Genomic DNA, 20,369 nt, shown 5'->3' with positions numbered 1-20,369 from the left:
AAATTTCAAAGCAGATCACTCTGAAGTGTGTTTGTATATGTATCATGTTAGAAAGCCAATGAAGTAGTTTAAAATTCTTTAAGGAAAGGGAAAAAAACTTAGAAGTAAAATATATTTCATGGTTATAATTTTTTACTTGAGTATTTTAGAAAATGAGAATGTGTTTTCAGGAATTTATTATTATTTTCACTACACTGGGCTAATAAAAGGAATTACTCTGTTTTCAGAAAGATATCCAGATCTCAGCATGGGCATTTTAACAGTCTAGAAATGACTTTGAAAATTCACCATTGTTATTCACAGAAAAACCTGCGTTATCGCGTATTTGGCTTTTTCTTTAGAAACACCATTTTGAGAATGACAGAGGCTCTGTAAGATACTTACACGCAACAGTTTTGTGTGTATCTCTGAAATTTCATCCACTTCTGATGCTTCCAAGTTGATCTGCATCAAATTCTCATATCTGATAACAATAAAAAGCACAGTTAAAAAAGAAAATAAACAAGCAGTCTATATATTCAAAATATTCCTTGAATCTAGAGTGTAACAATAACTGCCTTTTCTTTAATATGAAATACAGTATCTGTCAAGCAGCAACCATGAAACACTGAAACCTGAAGTGGCCATTAATAATGGAAACATTTTAGTTTGAGCAGTTAAAAAGAAGTTTGAAACTTCCATTCCCGACTTCTTTATTCTATTCTCATTACTTGTACTCAAAAGGCAGCGGAAAACTATTTCCTCTCATCAAATAATTTTTAAAAGGTTACCAAACTAAAGTTACTTAAAGTAATGGCGCACAACAAACTAATACTCCAGTGCACCAAAATGCTCTTCTGTGGAAACTTACTGGAAAGGTTGAGTTACCAAAACCTTGGGTTGGTTGAATTACCAAAACCTTAAAGGCTGGGTTAGTAGCACCATCTCTTCATCATGATACTTTCCATATGGCCATAGCTGAAGTGCCAAATAAATCATTTGGGACCATATTTTTCCTGTTGAGTCTCAGGCACATTTTATTTTTAAAACATCAAAACCAGCTTTCAAAAAATACATACTTCGCTCAAGTTCAATACTTTGTTTGCCTTTTCAAGTAAAATCTTTGCACTGTCATGCTCTGAAGCACAGCCTCAAAAAGGAGGACAAACAAGAAGACACGTCCTTTGCTAACTCCATAAAAGTCTTCTGAAGTCAAATAAATTGAAAATCCTGCCCCTTTGTAAGAGGCCAAAAGACCACGTGCAAACACACAGCAAATTGCTGTTTACATGAGAACTACTCCACTTTGCAAGTGAACTTAATTTTTGTTCAAATTGCTGCTCTCAGATACTGCTGAATGCGCTACAGTCACAAATCAGAACCTACAGCGGTTTCTTCTGAGCTCTAAGTGGCTTTCTTCTGTGGGGACCTGGCCAAGTGCAGAAGAAGCTATCTGAACCAAATACAGAGGGAACAAGAACCGGTCCTGTCAACTAGTGTAAATTGGCTTGAAGGAGAGTTTGGATTACAGCCCTGATGATTTGTAACTAGGCTACTCAGGTATACTGTTATCTTGCTAGTTATCAACTTTGCTAGCTTCGCTGTTGTTTTGGTTTTTGGTTTTTGTTTTATTTTATTTTTTTTAAAGCAAGTACCTTAAATTGCAGGTGTATCAGTTTGTACATGTTTGGCATGCACACAGCAACTCTTGACAAATCCTTGCATATCCATAATTACTACATATAGGTTGTTCAATTCACACACACATAGCAGCTCTAACATGGCTTAAGACTATTCTTAAGTCTACTCTGCAAACCCAGTAGCTCTACATGTGTGCATTAATCATATTGTGGGCATCTGCATTTTCAGAGCAGACTGGAATCCTATGACCAAGACGGCATTTGAGGGAGACTGGTAGTAGGTTGAATAGGAAAACAACTACTCATAGGAGAATCCTATGAAGAACCAGGGTTAAAATTTGTATCAGACTGCATTAAGAATAACACACCTTAAAGATGAAGTTAATGCTAGTTTGTAAAAAGACTGAAGAAAACACTGCAAGGATACTTAAAAAGTGGAAAGGAATGTGACTGAGAATTGGACATTGAGTGCGACTCAGAGATGAAACAAAGATCAGGAAAGAGAAAAAATGAAACTTAGAGGGAGAATTCAATGGTGCAATCCTAACTCCTACAGACAGCACTTGACTGAAAGAGGTAGGGCAGAAGAGCCTGAACACTGGAAAACATTTACTTCCTTGGAATGTAAGACAAGACAAATAAGTGTCTTCTGCAGTCTTTGAAACTTGGAAGTCTCCTATGCTAAAAGATAACCATTCTTTAGTTGTTACTTATTATAAATTTTATCAGTTTTAAAGAAAGTGCTCTAAAAAACTTTCTATTATATGGATCTAAGGGGGTCCATATGGGCAACAGTGAGATGCTGTGATACAGACCTCTGCCGCTTGAATTAACCAAAGCAGACAAAAATAATGTAACAGTCAGGCACTTGAAAAAATGACAGAAGCAGAATTTCCTGTGCAATTTACTTTTGGCATCCCTATGTGCATGAACTGTGATCTAGTGATATCCTAAATGCAGCTTTGGTTTTCGGTTGGTTTGGGGTTTTTTTGATGTTGGGGTTTTTGTTGGGATTTTTGTTTGTTTTGTTGGAGTGGTTTTTTGCAGCTGCTCTATGTTATATTTCAATGTTAAAATTCCTTCCATGCAGAAAATGCTAGTCTTAAAGCTGTGAAAAGGGCAGTATTTAAAGTCATCCTTAATAAACACACACAAGCAAACTCAGTGACAAAAGCACTAAAGCACTAAAGCCACTTGATTCTTTGTTCAAGCTTTACTATAGCTTCTAAAGTCAACAACAGCAAGTGAGCTGAGTCAGAGAAGAAAGGAGAAAAAGAACCCATACAATTACTACTCAATTAGTAATTACTTGTTCCCACTAGGTTAAGGAGCAAAATTAACACTACTCTAATTTGAGCAAAGCATCTTACTAAATCTGCTTAAGTCACTGCCATCAGCAAATCCATACCGATTCAAATTTAATTTTTATATGCAAAACCCCTGTAAATAAACATAAAATACCGCTGTCATTAAAGATGATAATGAAAAAATCAATGCATTCAGTGTAGCGCTTCTACTCACATCTTCTCAGCTTTCTCAATGTTTCTGCTGCAGAAATCCAGCCTGATGACAACCTCTGTCTTTTTATGAACCATTTCATTGTAATCATCCTTGATTATTTCACTAAAAAAGTGAAGCATTAGTCTGTAACAGAAGTATTCAACTGCCATCTTATCAGCAAGTAATAACTGCTAGTAAGAATTGCTTTCAGTTAGAGATGCATTAGTATAATCCTCATATAATACTATTTTGTGCAAGCTGCTCAATTGTACCTACATGTTACCAGAGGTTAGAATTAAATTATCCACAGAAGGAAGTGAAATTGCAAATACCTAAACATTATTGTCAGAAGAAATTATTTTTTGTTTCCTTAATGACAGAAAGAAGGAAAAAAATCAGAAAGACTATTCATATGCAAGGAGTAAAGATAATCTCCCAAGGTACTGGGAGATCACAGAATTATGTATTAATAATCATGGCATATCTCAAAAAAAAAAAAAAGTAATGCGTAATGAAATTCAATCAATTGCTTACATTAGCCATCGTATTCCTTTTCGCATCAGCTCCTGGTAAAGTAGCAAAGAACTGGCAACTCTACAGGCATAACATACAATACCTGTTACTGCCTGGTGGAAAAACCAAACAACATTAGTACTAATCTGGCATTCTTCTAACTATTGTTTCGAGTCAATTAATCAAAACAAAGCAACACAGATTAATAAAAGAAAGAGCAACATGAAGATGGTAGTTTAAAACGCAAACCAAACACTCATTATGGAGGCAGAGCTAAACATGGTAGTGAGTTTTTCCAGTTACACTGAAATATCTGTTAGGGATGAAAATAAGTCTCTTATAAACAAAAACGACACCACTTACTCTCAGGTTTTACTTTAATTTCTGGAAAATCACAAGTACATTTCTTTAGTAGTTTAAGAATTAAATACATACATTAATAGAAACTTGCAAAAAATGACACGTTTTTAAATTGTAAGGCTGGGGACTCCATTCACCTCATTCTACTTACAAGTTTGCTGCATTATTTAGAATTGTGAACAAAGTTTCGGAAATTATAACTTAAAATATTTTAAGTAATTAATATCAATTGATGACTTTGTGTTTATTAATTCTAAAGACTTCTGGTATTCAAACAGACATGCTCTCAGGACTACCATCCCTGAATGCAAGGCTCCTCAGCAGCCAGTATTTTATAGGCATAGTATAAATGGTGGTGACAAAGTCAAAGCATGGCAATGCACCCATTCAGCAGTTTTAGAAAAATGACCAAAAGAATGAAACATCCTCTATTTGTCTCCGACAGATTCTGAAAACTTGCAAGAGAGGCAACAGAAATTCCTCTCTCCTGCAGAGTCCTAGGGAGTCCTCTCTATTGAAAGATGAAAGTTATTTTTCTTACATTAAGTTTTGCCCCATCATAGGGGATATGAATCCTCTAGCTAACTTTAGGACTCCAAAGTGGCAGGCTCCTTTCCCCCCCATCACTGAATTATGCAGTAACAAAGCACTTGGAATTTAGGAGGCTGGTTTTTGGGTTTGTTCTTTTTTAAAAAAAAAATACAAACATATTTTGTATACAAAGTATGGCTTTAGTATACTTTTGGAGCCCTTGTTAACAAATGCATTTCTGTCTATCAGAATCCTCATTAGCATATTAAAAATAGTTTCATTAACATTATTCATCTGAAAATCAAGTAGCTTTCGTTTCAGTATCATTATCTGAGTCAGGTATATAAATTAAAATCATAATTACTCACTTTAGCCATACTGGCATCCCCATCCAAATCATAACGTTGATGTACTTTAGGAAGTAATACTGAAACATAAAACAAACATCTGTATTTTCTTATTTTCCATAAAAGACTTCAAAATTTCAGTCTGTTTCCCCTCCCCACCCTGTACACTGTTATTCTGTATATCTACATGGATTTTCATCTGATCTGTTACGGCCAAGCCTTTTAATATTGTGTGGTTCTCATGCACACCTTCAAAACCAGCCTTTGTCTTAAAAGCTTTAAATAACTTGACATCTTCAGCAAACTGTCATTTGCTGAAAACTTCCTTTTCCAGACTCAACTTTCAAACATGCTGCACAGCACAGATTTCATGCAAGTCTCCACTAGCAATTTCTCTCCATTGAGAAAGCCAACCATTTCTTTCTGCTCTTCGGCCCTATGTTTGCCTGCATGGGAGACCATTCCCTCTCATCTCATGGTTGCTAAGCTTCATTGAGACTCTTAACAGCAGGACTTCACCAAACAGTTTTTTAAAACCTAGGGTAGCCTCTATCAGCTGAATCTCCTTTGTTCTCATGCTCATTGACTCCTTCAGAAAGCTCTGACACAATATAAAGGCCCTGTTGATCCTTCCACAAACAGCTCACCTACCCACACTTTTCAGCACCTCTGTGTGAGTGCCAGCTGGCTCGGGCAGTCAGTGTGCAGGACGTACTGAGAAAAGCAACGCTGATCTCTCAAGTGGAGGCATGTCCTCTAGCTCATCTCTTAAAAAAAAAAAAAAGGCTCTGGCACAGGGCCCTCTATAAGCCTCTCAGTGATAAATGGAAATGCAAAAATGTGATTTCTTTTTTTTCTGTTTCTGTTATGGCATTACCTTATCTTCTAAGCAAAGGCAAGCTATTAAGACCTCCTCTGTTAACTGAAAGGCTAACCACATTCATGACAAATAAAAATAAAAAGCAAAGCTTGAATTTCCACTTGGTGAATAATAGAACAAAAGAACTAGCTTTGAATTACATTCTGTAATGTTCCTTTCTACTTGTTAAACGTCATGCTTCAAAAAAATTCAGCACTCCATATGTACCACTACATCTTAACACAGGTTCACAGCACTAAGAACATTACAAACAGCTACTGTTTCTGTAAAAATATGCTGGACTTTTTGAAAAGCTGGGGCATTTTTTTAAATAAATAAGTAAATAGGACTGCATACTTAGAACTTCAGGTATCAAGAGAGAAATTTTTCAAACACTATTTCTAAGACATAACAGACATAAAATGATAATTAAATAACCCAAATTATTTACAAAGGATAGGTATAAGAAAGGGAAAATTACTTCCATATACCTTCTTCATAGATTAATCCAACAATGTTCACAGCCTCCCTGCTTACTACAAAGATAGGATTCTCCTCAGTAGTTCTGGGGAAGTGCTGTGCCAATCTGCCAGGCTCTAGTATTAAACGCCGACCTTCATATATCAGTTCTTGATTCTGAGATGGTATTTTTGTCTGTTTGTAGACCAACTCATGAAATATAGCAGCTCTATAATAAAACCAATACATTCAGTAGTAGTTAGACTCACTACAACAGTTCAACAATTCAGATTTTGTATTACTTAAATAAAAATCCCTTTTACTTCTGATTAATTAAGAACTGGTTTTATACATACAGAATTTGACTTACAAGCAGAACAAAAAGCAGCACACTGCCTAAGGCTCCGGGTTGCTCTGCTACAAAAATAAATGTTATTTCCTGCAAAATATCAAACTTCCCTTTCTACCGCTGATTTTCCACCAAAGCATGTCTGTATAAACAAACTTGCTTTGGCCTGAAGGTCAGTAAAAACAAGAAACACCAGATGAGAGGAAGGAAGCACGCTTCGGTTTCCTCAGGCACATCCATTTCTTCAAAGGACGTGCCTGGTCTCTCCAAGAGAAAAGTCTGGTGTTTTACATGCCAAAAAGCATACACCTTAAATTCAGCCTGTAAGCTAACAGGCAGCCAGATTATCTCCTAAAACAGCAGTGATAAGGAAGACCAAAGACACTTTGGTATTTTATTTCCAGCAATCAATGGATACAAGGCATAAGAATTTATAACAAATAAAATTAAATCAACAAACAAAACCTCAAACAAAGAAAAAAACCCTTAAGTACACTAACTGGAAGGACCAGTTTGCCTCCTGTGTGACACTAGTACGCTGTCACTTCTTAATACTATAGCTAGTATTCAAATAATCATAAAGGTAAATAATAATAAAAAAATAGCAATTTGAGCTACAAGCAAGATTTCTCTGCAAAAAATAGTACTTGAGCTCTCTCAAAATACAAATGACAGAATAGAAAAGAAAAATTGGAAAAGGCCAGAACTGTATTTATACATTTGATGAAATAACTGTATCTCTTCTCATATTAGAGAATAATGCGCACTTTGTATTATCTGTAATAAGGCAGAGAAAAGGCCCTTATTTTTGTATCAAACTGTAAACTAGACTTTACAGCTTCTAACATCAGCACTTGATGACTATAAAGTGAACTCTGTATAACTCAGGACCCTAAATCATACCAATTATAACTTTAGAACCCCTGTGAGAGTTTTATGTCAGACAGATGATGTGCATGTTTTGTATTCTTGAGGACAAGATAAGAAAGGCAAGAGTTGAACAGAGTCTCTGGAAAACTACTTTGTAAATAAGTAACATAAACAAATGTGGGATGAGTTGGTATCCATTAAGAACACAGACACATTGTACCATGTCAAGGATTAGGTCTGTGTTCTGTCACTGATTAAGACCAATTTTAAGATCAGTTCATTTGACCTTCAATGATTTCACATTTATTAGAAATATTTTATGATCAACATGCTTCTACGTACTGTGAATACACAGAAGAATTACAAGCTTTCACTTACTCAGATAAACCACCAAGGAAAGGCTACTGAATTTGTAACACTGGTGAAATCAGGTGACAGTGTGATGTTTGCCTGAATAAGAGCAAAGAAATTAAAATAGAGAGAGAGCGCACTTACGTATTATAGCTGTGAATATAAACTTTGTGCAAGGTCATCTGCTGTAGTGAAAAGATGTGAATTATTATTCGGTGCAGTATGTCACTCGTCTCTGCAAAGAACTGGTCAAATCCCCAGCATTTTTCCTGGTCTGCTTCAAGAATATTGGCAAGGACGGGTGTGAGCAGTACTTGCAGACCCCTACAGGACACCAGGAAGAGACAAGACAACTTGGATCTGCTTGGATCTTTTCACCTTGTAACCAACTGCAATACTTGATTGGATTTGGCTCATGAATGCAAATCTATTATCCCTTGAAGAATATCCAGAGCTGCTTTTTTTTCCCTCTACTGAACAACAAAATGTTCAATGGTAACGTTCATTGTTTTTCATTAATACACATACTCTATCTCTTTCCTTTTTATGCTCAAGTATCAACTATTTTTTTTCCTTGGTATTTGACAAATTTCATGGGCATTGAAGAAATAGCATGCAATTTTAAAAGTCTACATTGTAGAGCTAAGGTCACCTTCTACCACTGCTGGGCAGTAGCCTTCAACCCAGCTCACCCCACACACTCAGCACAGTTTATCACTTTGAAGGAAGCCACTACCATTTATGGTTTGCTGGCTGAGCTGCTTGTGTGAGCACACTATGTTGCTTTCAATCAAAATCAGCTGGGTTAGCAAAGACTCTTTATTTAAATTGTCAACACTAACAGAATTCATCCTGATTGAGATGGGATTAAATAATATTCCACACATGCAGCTCAACCACTGCAAAGAAAAATGTGCAACTATTGCCTTACAGTCATCACTATTCTGGAGAAAGGCCAGCTTAAATTTCTTGCATTTCTACTGTGAGAATCTGAATTGCAAGGAATTTTATAGATCCCACTCCTGTGTTATCATGAACAACTTCTTCAAAATTTTAACAATATGTACATGTCAAACCTGAATCCAGCGGTAAAACTGTTAACATTTCAAGCAGGCTCCAGTGGCTTACAAGCACACTGACAGCCCCATTAAAGGTCAGTGGATGCTGTGCTCAAACTCCCTTTAGTAATAAACTTATAACAATAAATACTGTTTAAATGCTACTCAAAAATATTACTGTAAACAGATGTTTAATGAAAAAATCTGCTTCCTTTGTTATTTAAAGCACTTCAATTACATGGAATAAACAGAGGAAACAACTGAGCAGTACCATGAAAAACATATATAAATTGCAAGTTCTGCACGCTATAAACTAATGAATTGATATAAACTAGACTTTCACTCTACACCCCTTATGGATCTATATATTTGGCTTTCAGAAAAGTTTGTTTCTAGAGTCTGTTGACACAACAGTTTCTTCCTCCCTTTACCATGAACAAGTAGTAATTTTAAAGTACTGAAGAAGTCTTAGAAAGATAAATAGCTAAATGGGTTATGGAAGGTGTGTTTAAGATTATATTGAGATTGGATCTTCCATGGCTCTTCCTACTGAGTATTGCATGACCTATGAAGCAAAGATATGATGATAAAAAAAATTAATAAAAGATACTATGAGAATATGATAAATGTGATAATATGATTTGTTTTCTGGTAAAAATGCAAATCTCTGAACTGTGTTTTCTTATCATTTCCTTCCTACTGCCTAATCTTTGTAATGTCTGAAGTCACATTCTTGCACGAAAGGGCAAGCTTATTAAATCTTCATACTCCTTCCTGGGGATGGAGAAAATATAGTAATAATCTTTCTTCTACTCATACCACTTCAGATTCTCAGGTGCTCATTTGTAAATTAGCAGTCGTAAAATTATTTGGACAGATGGGAAGAAAAAACACTTGATAAACTAATAGTAGACTGTACCGATCTACTGAAGAGTTCAAAGAAAACAATTGCAACAATCAGATCTCTGTTCCAAAGACCCAATCCTAACAGAATAAGCAGAAAAGCCCAATCAAGTAGCATTGAAACACTGTGAGAAGTTCAAACTTACTTTGAAAGACTACAAGAAACAGGCATCTCCCAACTCCACTCAATTGGTCCATTTTCTGCTTTCTGTATTCCAGAAATAGCACCAGAAGGCTTTCCAGTGATTATTTTATACCTGTGATACATTATAAAAATAATAGAGACTTCAACTACTACCTCTTATACATACATAGGTCTAGTAACTAATGCTCAAAGGGGTATCAATAATGAAAATCTAAGCAACAGGTTTAAAATTTAAATTTGTAGGTGGTGCAATAATTAGGAAGCTTCACTTACAAGCTGACAATTGTGCTAAAATAGTAACAATGAAAAAGGACACACTTCAGGCTATGCTGGAGAAGCAACTTTGCCTACCTCAGATTTGGGAAAAATTCAGGAGAGATTTCAGGCATCACTGAAGGAAGCTTTTTTCACAAGTGTTAATTAATCAAAGTCAGATTTCCAAGGCAGTTCAATTTAGGCATTTACATGACTAACTTCTAGCATGTTCCACAGCAACAGATGACAACATGTAGCCACCACAAAGTCACTTGGGGATAATGAAGGAACAGGTGGGCTTTGAGAAATTATTTTAACTTGGAAACATCTAGCAATTTGGATACAATTTAGCATTGTCTAACTGTACTGAACAGGCTAGTATTTCTCACATTTCTCCCGAAACAAATCAGAAGCGATAGACTTTTTGCAACAGAAAATTTTAGTTGTACTTTCTCTGTTTGTAGGATGACGTACATCCAAAATACATGTTCCTTGCTTATCTTGCAAGCAGATACAACAACAAAAATGCCTATGGGATAATCACACAATGGACTAAGAAAATTGGAGTCAGCTTTTTGCAAAGAGTACCAGAACAGAGATGTTATTGGCCTATTAGAGTTCCCAAGTATGCCCTTCCTTTATTTTTTAAATGCAACACACAGAACAACAACAAAATGGAACTACACTAATACGACACAGGAATCAATTCCAACCAGCACGTCACAGACACAACTTCTGCTTCCCATTCAGGAGCTGCCCCTGTTATCTTCAGCCACAGTCCACAACTAAAACTCAAAAAATGTCAGTCTTATGGGTAGTGCATGCATTTCAAGACTGCCTAAGAAGACAATCACTTAAAGGACAACCAAAATTTGCAGCACTGAAATCCCACTTCAGAAAAACATAACTTTGCCTGAATATCCCATTTACATACGCCACACTGCAACAAACCAGCCTAGTGCCAAGGTGAAGGAAAGATGTGTGGAAAAACATCAGTATTTTGGGGGAGCTGTGATGCTTAATTCAGGTCTTAAGGTACCCCACAGTAAAATCCTTGAAGCAGAATGTTTGTACTGGTTTTGGCTGGGATAGAGTTAATTTTTTTCATAGCAGCTCCTATGGGGCTGTGTTTTGGATTTGTGACCAAAATAGTGTTGATAACGCAGGGATGTTTTAGCCATTGCTGAGCAGTGCTTACACAGCATCAAGGCCTCTTCTACTTCTCATACTGCCCCACCAGTGAGTAGGCTGGGGGCAGGCAAGAAGTTGGGAGGGGACACAGCCAGGACAGCTGTCCCCAAGGGACATTCCATACCGTATGACATCATGCTCAGCAACAAAAGCTGAGGGGGGGAAATTTGTCAGGGTGGCAGTTGCTCACGGACTGACTAGGCTGGTGGTAAGCAACTGGGGGCTTTTTTCATCACTTGTTTTTCTTGGTTTTGTTTTCCTTTGGGTTTAGGGGTAGGGGGTTTTTGTTCAGTGGTTGGGGTTTTTTTTACTTATCAAACTGTCTTTATCTCAACCGACAAGTTTTCACACTTTTACCCTTCCAATTCTCCTCCCCATCTCACTGCGGGGGAGTGAGCGAACAGCTATGTGGTGCTTAGCTGCCTACTGGGGTTAAACCACAACAAAGTTAAAGAATGTTTTTCCTTAAATATTTTCACTATTTTAATGTTTACTATATGCGTGTAGGATTTCTTGGTAAAAAGCATTTCATGGACTGACGAACAGATAAACATTTACTTACAACATAAAGATGACATTTACAAACAGATAAAATTCTCCGTCTAAATTACCTACATCACTTCCTTGTTTCTACGAGGTCCTTCAAAAGGTCGGAAAGGCAAACTCCCTGTTGCAGCATGGTAAAAGGTCACCCCTATGCTCCACAGATCAACTGTTGCTCTGTACTTTTTCTGATGCTCTTTCCTCAAAACTGCTCGCTCATACATATCAGGATGCTAAAGAGAAAAAAAGAAGTTAGAATTGCTTTATGAACAATATAAAGAACAAAAACCCAATCTAGCATTTCACAGCAAGATAATTTGTCATTGTAAATTTTCAGCTCTTTAATCAAAAAGCAAAGTTAGCTTGTATCATAGAATTTGCTTAAGTTATTCTGACAGACTATCACAAAAGTGTTCCTAGGTATGATAGCCACTTTAGTAAAGGTTTGCAAAAAATATTAAAAAATTTAGCTAAAGACTGACTACTAGAATAGAACACCACTAAAGAAGAGGAGAAAGCCAGTAGTCCTCCAGATGATTTTGAAACAACAGAAACCAAATTGGAAAAAGCTCCATAGCAGAGGAGAATATCAGTTACAACACTACATATGGAAAAATATGACAGGAAGAAAACTATGCTTGTATTGATGCTTCTCTGCCTGCCTCTCTCTGGTTAACTAAGATGTTAAGAGAATCTTAACTACACCTAACATCATCCAAGTAGCTCAAATACCAACTGAAAAATATCTGCAGAGAAAAAGGCAAAGACATTCGTAACTAAAATACTGCTGTTCTTCCTTTCACACAAGGTGACAGTGTTAGTTGGACCTGGAAATTATTTAGAGGCTACTGTGCTCAGATCAGCAGAAGAACTCGCATGACCAAAGGTGAAAAACGTGGAAAGTTATAAAAATAATTATAATACAAAGGTTTAAATACTAACTCCCAACAGTCTGACCTTCCCCTATTCAACTCTTATCACAAAGGGCCCCAGGCTTCAAACATTTCTTCAACAGAAGGTGAAATCATATGGGCTTACTAAATACTCTTCTGTGCCATAGAGAGAAACAAATTGTTCATCATCTTCAAGTTCTCTTGCAGCACCAAAGTCTGTAAGTTTATAAACAGACTGACCATCTTCACCTATAACACGCATTATATTGCCTGGTTTGATGTCACGGTGCACTATTCCATTCTCTCGGAGATGATTCATTCCAGCCACTTAAGTTAAAAAAAAAAAAAAACAACAAAAAAACAATAGAATTTGTGTATGTATCTTGACACAGACTGCTCAAGCACTGAATTGTAACTGAGGCTAGGAAGGGATATACATTTACTTTCTCATTGGGAAATGGGAACGAGAAGGGACACTCAATTAACAAAAAGACCATGACCAGAGAACATTCTAAGCATTTTTGCCTTTTTCCCTTTCAAACAGCTGAACTACAGTATTTCTTGCTCTCAGCAACATCTTTCCCATAAAGTAATGGAGGAAAATTTTATAACAGGCAGGCACAAGTAAACCTCACTATTTTTCTAATTTACTTTTCTGAGATTAATTATCACTAGAAATCTTGAAACAAACAAAAAAGAATGATAGCAATGCTTTAAACAGAAATGGCTACTTAATGCAGCTATCTATATAGACATAAATAAAAGATGTGACTCCATATGACCATATTAATTTGTTCAATTAGTTGACAGTCATTCAAATTCTTTGTCTCTTGCTGTTTCAAGATAAAACAAGTATGAGTTCATTTCAATCAACAAATTAGACTAAAGAGCAGAGTCTACATACCCACATCTCTCAAAACAATTAAGAACTCAGACTCTGGCAAACCAAAGGCATTAGACGGCTCCTCTAAGACTGTATATAAACTTCCACATGGACAAAATTCCATAACTAGTACTTTGTGTCTAATCGTTGTCTGGGGAAAAAAAAAAAAAAAGATAAGTTTGTGACTATTGTGAAAACAATGTCAGAAATTACATATAACCCCAGCCTAAACACTGAAAGCAAGCATATTCTTTCAATAACAATGGAAGAAAAACAAAAAACAGTGGTGGTTGGGTCAGATTCTTTAAAAATGTAACTTTATCCTCTATAGTTAAGGATAAAGCAAAAAAGTAGTTACTGTAGTTACTACCATGCATCTTCGATCACAACTACAACAATTCATTACCTCTTCTTCGATGGCAAACAATTTGACAATGTTCTTATGATTTAGTTTCTTCAATACTTCAAACTCTCGCATCTGAACATCCACAGGACGAAGGAAACTTATACTGTTAAATACTTTGACAGCATATAAATCCCCAGTTTTCTGTTCAAAAGAAACAAATCACTAATCAAACAGAAGCATAAGATTGTAAGTGTACACATACTCGTTATCCAAGTATCCTGTGATCTTCTGTTGTGCATACAAGTATACCCAGATTAGAAATAGTTCAAAATAATATTCTGTGTTAATGTGGAAATTAAGATTCTACTAAAAAAAGTTTATGTATATATTGGTTTAGTTTAATATAGACTATTAAATATATACGTTAAATATAAACAGACTAGTAGAACGGAAATTCAACATTAGCCCACAAAATCTAAGTGCTTTTAAAAAAAGAATAGTTAGCATAAGAAAGGCTACACATTTAGGAATGACCCATAAACTTAGTTGAAAATATTTTTTCAGCAAGAGGTAAGCCACTTGCACCGATCTGTAAGAGACACGCACATATTACAGTTGAGAATCCTGGCTTGCTTAAGTTAAGAGACAACTTTCGGAAGCCAAACATTGCTCTCTCTTTCTTTACTGTTCTGTTTATACTGATAAAGAAGTATTTTGTTTTTTCAAAGAAGGCAGTGTCGAGCACTACATACCACTCATGCAAAATTCTGAAGCAATTCAAACCCACATTATAAGTGACAGGAGCACAGTCATGAGCTTAATCAGAGACTTAAGTTCTCAAGTGGGACTAAGCCCCAACATGCTTAGGCACCCACAGCACCAGCTGAGAGTGCAACTCCTGTCCCTCTTCGGGCAAAGTACCTCCCTGCACCCACTCTAGGAATAAGCTTGTATCAGCAGTCTTGTGTGCGACAGATTCTTTCTAAGGACAAAGCCTTCTGGTGCTTAGACTAGGTGTGCTGTACAGCACACTGACATGCACTACTGGTGCCCAGGTAAAAATTTTCTCCCATTGACAACGAGCTGCAGGTGATGTGCTCAGACTAGCGAGGGTGATGAGAGATTCAACCATGAAACCATATGCTTCACAGGGGAATTGCTCTGTGTTGAAATTCACTCACCCAGAAAAGCACATTAACTGCTGAATTATTGGTTAGCATTGCTTCACAGTTAAATATGGAACACAGAAAACACCATAGCTTATATACAACTTCATACTGATTTCACATATACTATAAGGGAATGTTACTTTCACAACAAGGCTTATCTTCGTTTTGTAAGACATGCTGTGAAATTCATAGGAATGGAATGACCTACACAAATAAGGTCATTTTAGCCCCTCACTCGGGTTACAACATACACATCAGCATATCATTTACATGGCAAAACTGCTCAAAGATGTACTATTTTGTACTGATTACTCATGGCGTGTCAACAAGAAGATGGTGTCCTGGACATGTATGAAGCGTTGCCTTACAAAGATTAACAGCAACTTCATCCAATGTGATAATATGTTAAGAATATTTCACTTACAGTACAAAATCATAAAAATCACAAAAAATGGGTTTTAAAAGAACAGGGAAAAAATATGAAAAGAGAATTTAACAAAGACAAAAATAACATACCATGTCATAAAAACTGATAAAGACTTTTACTGTTATCTAAATTCTTAAGCAAGTATTTTTTCCATAAAACTGAAGAATGGAGGAATGAAGAATTAATAACAGTTAATATTTTACAAGGACAAATAGTATAATATTAAAAACAAATCCTCAGAAATAACTGTATAGAACTCTAATTCAATGGATGAATATTAAACATTAAAACCTAAATATGAATAGTTACAAAGATATATTTGTTTTAGGCCTAAATCTTGAAAGGTTTTTTGTTTATTTCATGCCACTACTCACATATGAAAAAAATTCAATTTTACGTGTTACTCAGATTAGTAATTCCTCACAAACCTTATGTCGTCCCCGGAAAACATTTGCAGTAGCTCCCTGTCCTAGAATATCAGACAACAGCCAGAGGTAATTCGAAGTGCTCTGCATCTTTGCTCTTTGAGTAGACAGTTTTCTTTTTTACCTTAAAAACAAAAGGTTAAGTATATTGAATTATAATTTAGTAAAATACACGAAAGGGACTTATTTTAATTAGAAGGAAAAAAAACCCCAAACCTCCAAAGACATACAGAAATAATTAAGAACAACCAAGTAGAGGAGTAAGAGGTGAAACAAAGAAACAAAAAAAGCTCAACAATCAAAATTAATGCCACAGACACAAGACCTCTCTACATTTGAGTTCTTTACTCGCCAAACTTTGTTTGAAAAGTCAACTTGAAAAGTGAAAGCTTTATAATCCCTTTGCTGTTTTACACAGGTGTTTAAATGATACAGTAACAAAAACTATAGGAAATAGTTATAAACACATGCACAAGGTCTTTTGAAAATAAGCAAGACCTGTAATTGAATTCCATTATTTGGTATATATGCCAAAGAACCGACATTAGGGATGATGGCAGATACGTATACAGATCTTACAGATCCCTTTAGCTCTGGAATTTGCACTTCGGTACAACTGTAAAGGAACTGGACTAACTACTCACAAAAAGCTGTTTTTACATGAGCTAGATAAAAGTCACAAATAACACAAATATTTTCAACTACTTGCTAGAACCACCAATTACTACTGGAAGAAATTAAGGGACATATCTCTCATTTTGAAAAGTTCACATTTGATACGTCACATCATTTCTAGAGACACAGCCTGGTTTCTACACCCTTCCTGAAATGTAAACTGTCAGATACTCAGGTCTTCACAGACTCAAAAGTAAGAGGAAAAAAGTTTGATTAAATTGATTAAAAAAACCCATTAGAACGGTCAGATTTCCCCCCTTGCCAAAACAGCAGCAGCAGCTGCAGGTGAATAGCCTTACATTTTTGGTTTAATTAAAGCACTGATTTTGCCATTAAATCTAGCAAAAGGCTCTAAGATCAAAGATGTAGCTTCCTGTTTCTAAAGAATCTTAACAGCAAAATGGCAACCTGACCAAGGGAAGGTCCTACAGCAACAGCCTTTCCTCACAGCCTGTGTTAATTGACAAGAAATGGCTAACATACTCAAAAGAAACAAAGAAAAGCCTTTCCTGTAACTACTGGAATAGGTACGATGGAAGTTCCTGTGTGTATTTATTACAAGAAAGCGGTTGGCACTTTTTGAGAGCCCCCTGGTGCAAAAGATGACACCACCAGAATCCTCACAGCATGCACTGCAGGAGAGTGGAGGAAGCCGCATGCCAGCCACTGCAGCGCTGTTCGCCTGTCCAGCTCCAGCAGCCAGCTGAAGCACTCGCCTCTGCACTGTTCCAGATCGTACTCATGCCGTGCCGCGAAGAGACAGAAACTTTCTCATGCCTTTGAAGACATTTCTCTATGCATAGCAACTGCAGATTTCATACTTTCATTTTGCTATTCGCTCACGTAAGATGTGGAGTTTCTTGCAAAGCTGTCCCAAAACATCCAGGCAATGGCACATAGCATGCAGAATGCAACAACAAAATGCAAAGAGTCATACAGCAACACCATTTTAAAAATCTAGATAAAGTTCATAATGCCTAGAGAAGGGAAGAAAGGCTTTATCTCAAATCTGAACCAAAAATAATCAACACCACACCTTAAACCCTTACAATTCTCAGCTATCTCTGTCAATCTGCAATAGTAGAATAAGATAACTTTCTCCCAGGCAATTACTGTAGATGCCAAAGAGATGATGCAGACATAGAAGGTAAGGAAGAATTCCGCAAGGAAATAAGGCATAGCCCACTCCGTAAGCCATTTGTAAAATCTCCAAATTAAAAAAAATCCTCATTATTAAACCCCTGCTTGTAACAAGCCAGCTGGCACGTTACCAGTAAACATTTATTTTGTCATTTATTTCAAAGCAACATTCATTAGACTCATACCAAGACACAGAAACATAATGAATCCTTTCTAAGCAGACAGAAAGTGTGCAGAAGGATCAAGTAAACAGTTTCTTCACCAATGTCTATTCAAATACTAAAAAATTTAGCAGCCTATTAGAGACTGAATTATTATGTTGCCCTAAGTGATAAAGATGAGGTAGCTTATGTATGAGACCAGCTCTCTACCTTCTTACTTTCTAATTAAATTTGCATGAAGGTCAATCAGTGAAAACAAAACAAAAGGACAACTCTGCGACAGATGAGCTTGAGTATCATTCAAGGGATTTTAAAAAAACACAGCAAGTCACTAATGGGTTCTGAAGGTCTGGGTTTTTTCACTTGTAAAACTACAGGTATAATTCTGCCAGTAGTAATCCCAGGGTACATATCCAGCACCAAACCAAAATCAGCATTGCACTATTACACTTTTTTGGTCAAAATAGTATTTTTCTAATAATAACAAAGTCTACACTCCTTTGGCAGAGTTTTCACTTTTAAGGCATAAAGTCTCATTCAGCTTTAAATTTAATCTTCAAATTATAAAAATTTGATTCATTAACTTAGATTACGTTAGCTCTCCTTTGACTTAATACCTTTCCTTTCTTAGACTGATTCAGAACTGATCTTTGCTAAACACTCAGCATGTCGAGTTTTCTTTCATATCTTCCATTATCTTCCTAAATTAATTCACTAAGAGTTTCATATAAAAAAAAAAAAATCTCTAAAGGTACAATTAGTCCTGTCACTAGATTTAATGCTGAACTTTGTATTTCTTCACATCTCACTTATGGTCATTAAGTCTGATACTAGGTAAGTCAGACGTTCCCCACATATATCTACAAGTCTCTCTCCTACCAGCAGTTTATTGTCCCCCATGACGCATTAGCATTTCAAGGGTTTGGGCGCTGCTTTTTGGTTAGGTTTTTTTTTAGTATTTTTCTGGTTTTTGTGATGCTACTACTACTTTATTTGTCAGCAGGGGGGATTATAGTAGAAGACTGCACTGCTAATGTGATTTTTTTTTTTACACTCCCAGTGCTTTGAAGCAGGAGTACTGACTGCTTCTAATTAATACAAAGAAGTTTGCTGCTACCTCAGGCACACAGGATAAGCACACAAAGCAGGTACTTCCCCTGTTAACAGCTGCAATGTACAAGTTCACCAGGCAAGTAGGGGCAGATGATGAAGTTAAAGTGAAGATTCTGTCTACAGGCAAGACCCTATATGCCACTAAAGCCAAGGGGCAAGATGCTGAGGTTACAAATAAATGTTATGTCAGCATCATACAGTCTGATAAATATGAAGGTTTTATATTTCCCTGTATAAAACCTTCCCTCTCTTGACGCCTGGAGAACAAGGTTCTCCCATGAAGTTCCTGCCCCCTACCCCTGCTTTCTTCACCTAACCTCCTTCCGGGAGTTTCCAGTCCAACGGCCAGTATCTGAATGAACAAAATACCCTGCTCCAGGCTGCACAAACTGCTGCTTGAACCCATACGAAGCAGCACATGCTCCCAAAGGCCCACAAAACAAATGGTGAGCCTGGATCCAGTGCTGCTCATCACCACTTCTCTTGGCGTTTCCAGTCCGTAACAGGGGAAGAGGACTGGGCCTCTGTCAGGGACAGCAGCCCCAGGAAAGCTATGGAGAGACACAGGCTCACCCAAGTGACCCAGCCAACAAACTCAGAAGTGTGGGGTATGGAGAGCACAGGACTGAAGCTCAACCTCCGCAACAGGACATCCCTCCTGAGGTGAAAATTTAACTTCTACAACCACGAAGGTGATGCCTCTACCTGAGGAAAGCTTTATACAAACCACTGCCACACATACTCTTCGCTTGGCTTTCCCTCCCGCCCCCCTTCCAATTACAAAAGTAATTTTGAGGGGTCGCATCAACTGCGACCTACCGGCATCCACGGGGATAAAAGTCATCGAGATAGGGGCAAGTGACAGGCCCCACGCACGCTGCCGAGGCCGCAGGCCGGCCACCGCCTCGCCCCTCCCGGGCGGGTACCGCTCTGCGGGGCGGCATGCACAGCCGGGCCCGCCGCCGCCGCCGCTGCTTCAGGGGGCCGCCGACATCGCCCGCGACCCTCCTCGGGAGTCGGTAGCTCCCGGGAAGGCCCCGCCACCGCCCCGAGAAACCGAAACCATCTTGCCCCGGCGACAGCGCGTAGGGAGTCGCTTGCCCTCGCCGCCGCGGCGGCGAGGGCAAGCGACTCCCTACGCGCCACCATCTCAGCTCAGCACGACGCGGCCTCCCCTCACCCTACCCTGCCGTGCCCTGCCCGCCAACCCCAGCCCCACGCACCGAGCCGCCTCTCGCCCTGCCTGCCCAGCGCCCCAACCGCTTCCGGCTTCCTGCAGCGGCG

General features: G+C 37.6%; 1 protein-coding gene across 3 annotated transcripts in view; it reads right to left on the bottom strand.

Annotated features, from left to right (window-relative positions):
* Positions 1–20,369, bottom strand: part of TBK1 (TANK binding kinase 1) — a 29,643-nt gene extending 9,274 nt beyond the window's left edge. For 2 of the 3 annotated variants that reach the window (XM_054813329.1, XM_054813331.1), the window contains exons 1-13: positions 20,309–20,369; positions 16,000–16,120; positions 14,036–14,176; positions 13,651–13,780; positions 12,892–13,073; positions 11,926–12,086; positions 9,866–9,976; positions 7,903–8,082; positions 6,221–6,417; positions 4,892–4,950; positions 3,654–3,745; positions 3,141–3,242; positions 385–463 (exon numbers count right to left, since the gene is read on the bottom strand). In XM_054813329.1, the coding sequence (XP_054669304.1) occupies positions 385–463; positions 3,141–3,242; positions 3,654–3,745; positions 4,892–4,950; positions 6,221–6,417; positions 7,903–8,082; positions 9,866–9,976; positions 11,926–12,086; positions 12,892–13,073; positions 13,651–13,780; positions 14,036–14,176; positions 16,000–16,086 (1,521 nt within the window). In that variant the 5' untranslated portion in view covers positions 16,087–16,120; positions 20,309–20,369. Of the gene's footprint in view, positions 1–384; positions 464–3,140; positions 3,243–3,653; positions 3,746–4,891; positions 4,951–6,220; positions 6,418–7,902; positions 8,083–9,865; positions 9,977–11,925; positions 12,087–12,891; positions 13,074–13,650; positions 13,781–14,035; positions 14,177–15,999; positions 16,121–19,904; positions 20,152–20,308 lie in introns of those variants that run through there. The other variant, XM_054813330.1, reaches the window with a different exon arrangement.

The sequence above is a fragment of the Grus americana genome, chromosome 1 (genome assembly GCF_028858705.1).
Source record: "Grus americana isolate bGruAme1 chromosome 1, bGruAme1.mat, whole genome shotgun sequence".
Lineage (NCBI taxonomy): Eukaryota > Metazoa > Chordata > Aves > Gruiformes > Gruidae > Grus > Grus americana.
This window is presented reverse-complemented; position numbering and strand designations above follow the sequence as displayed.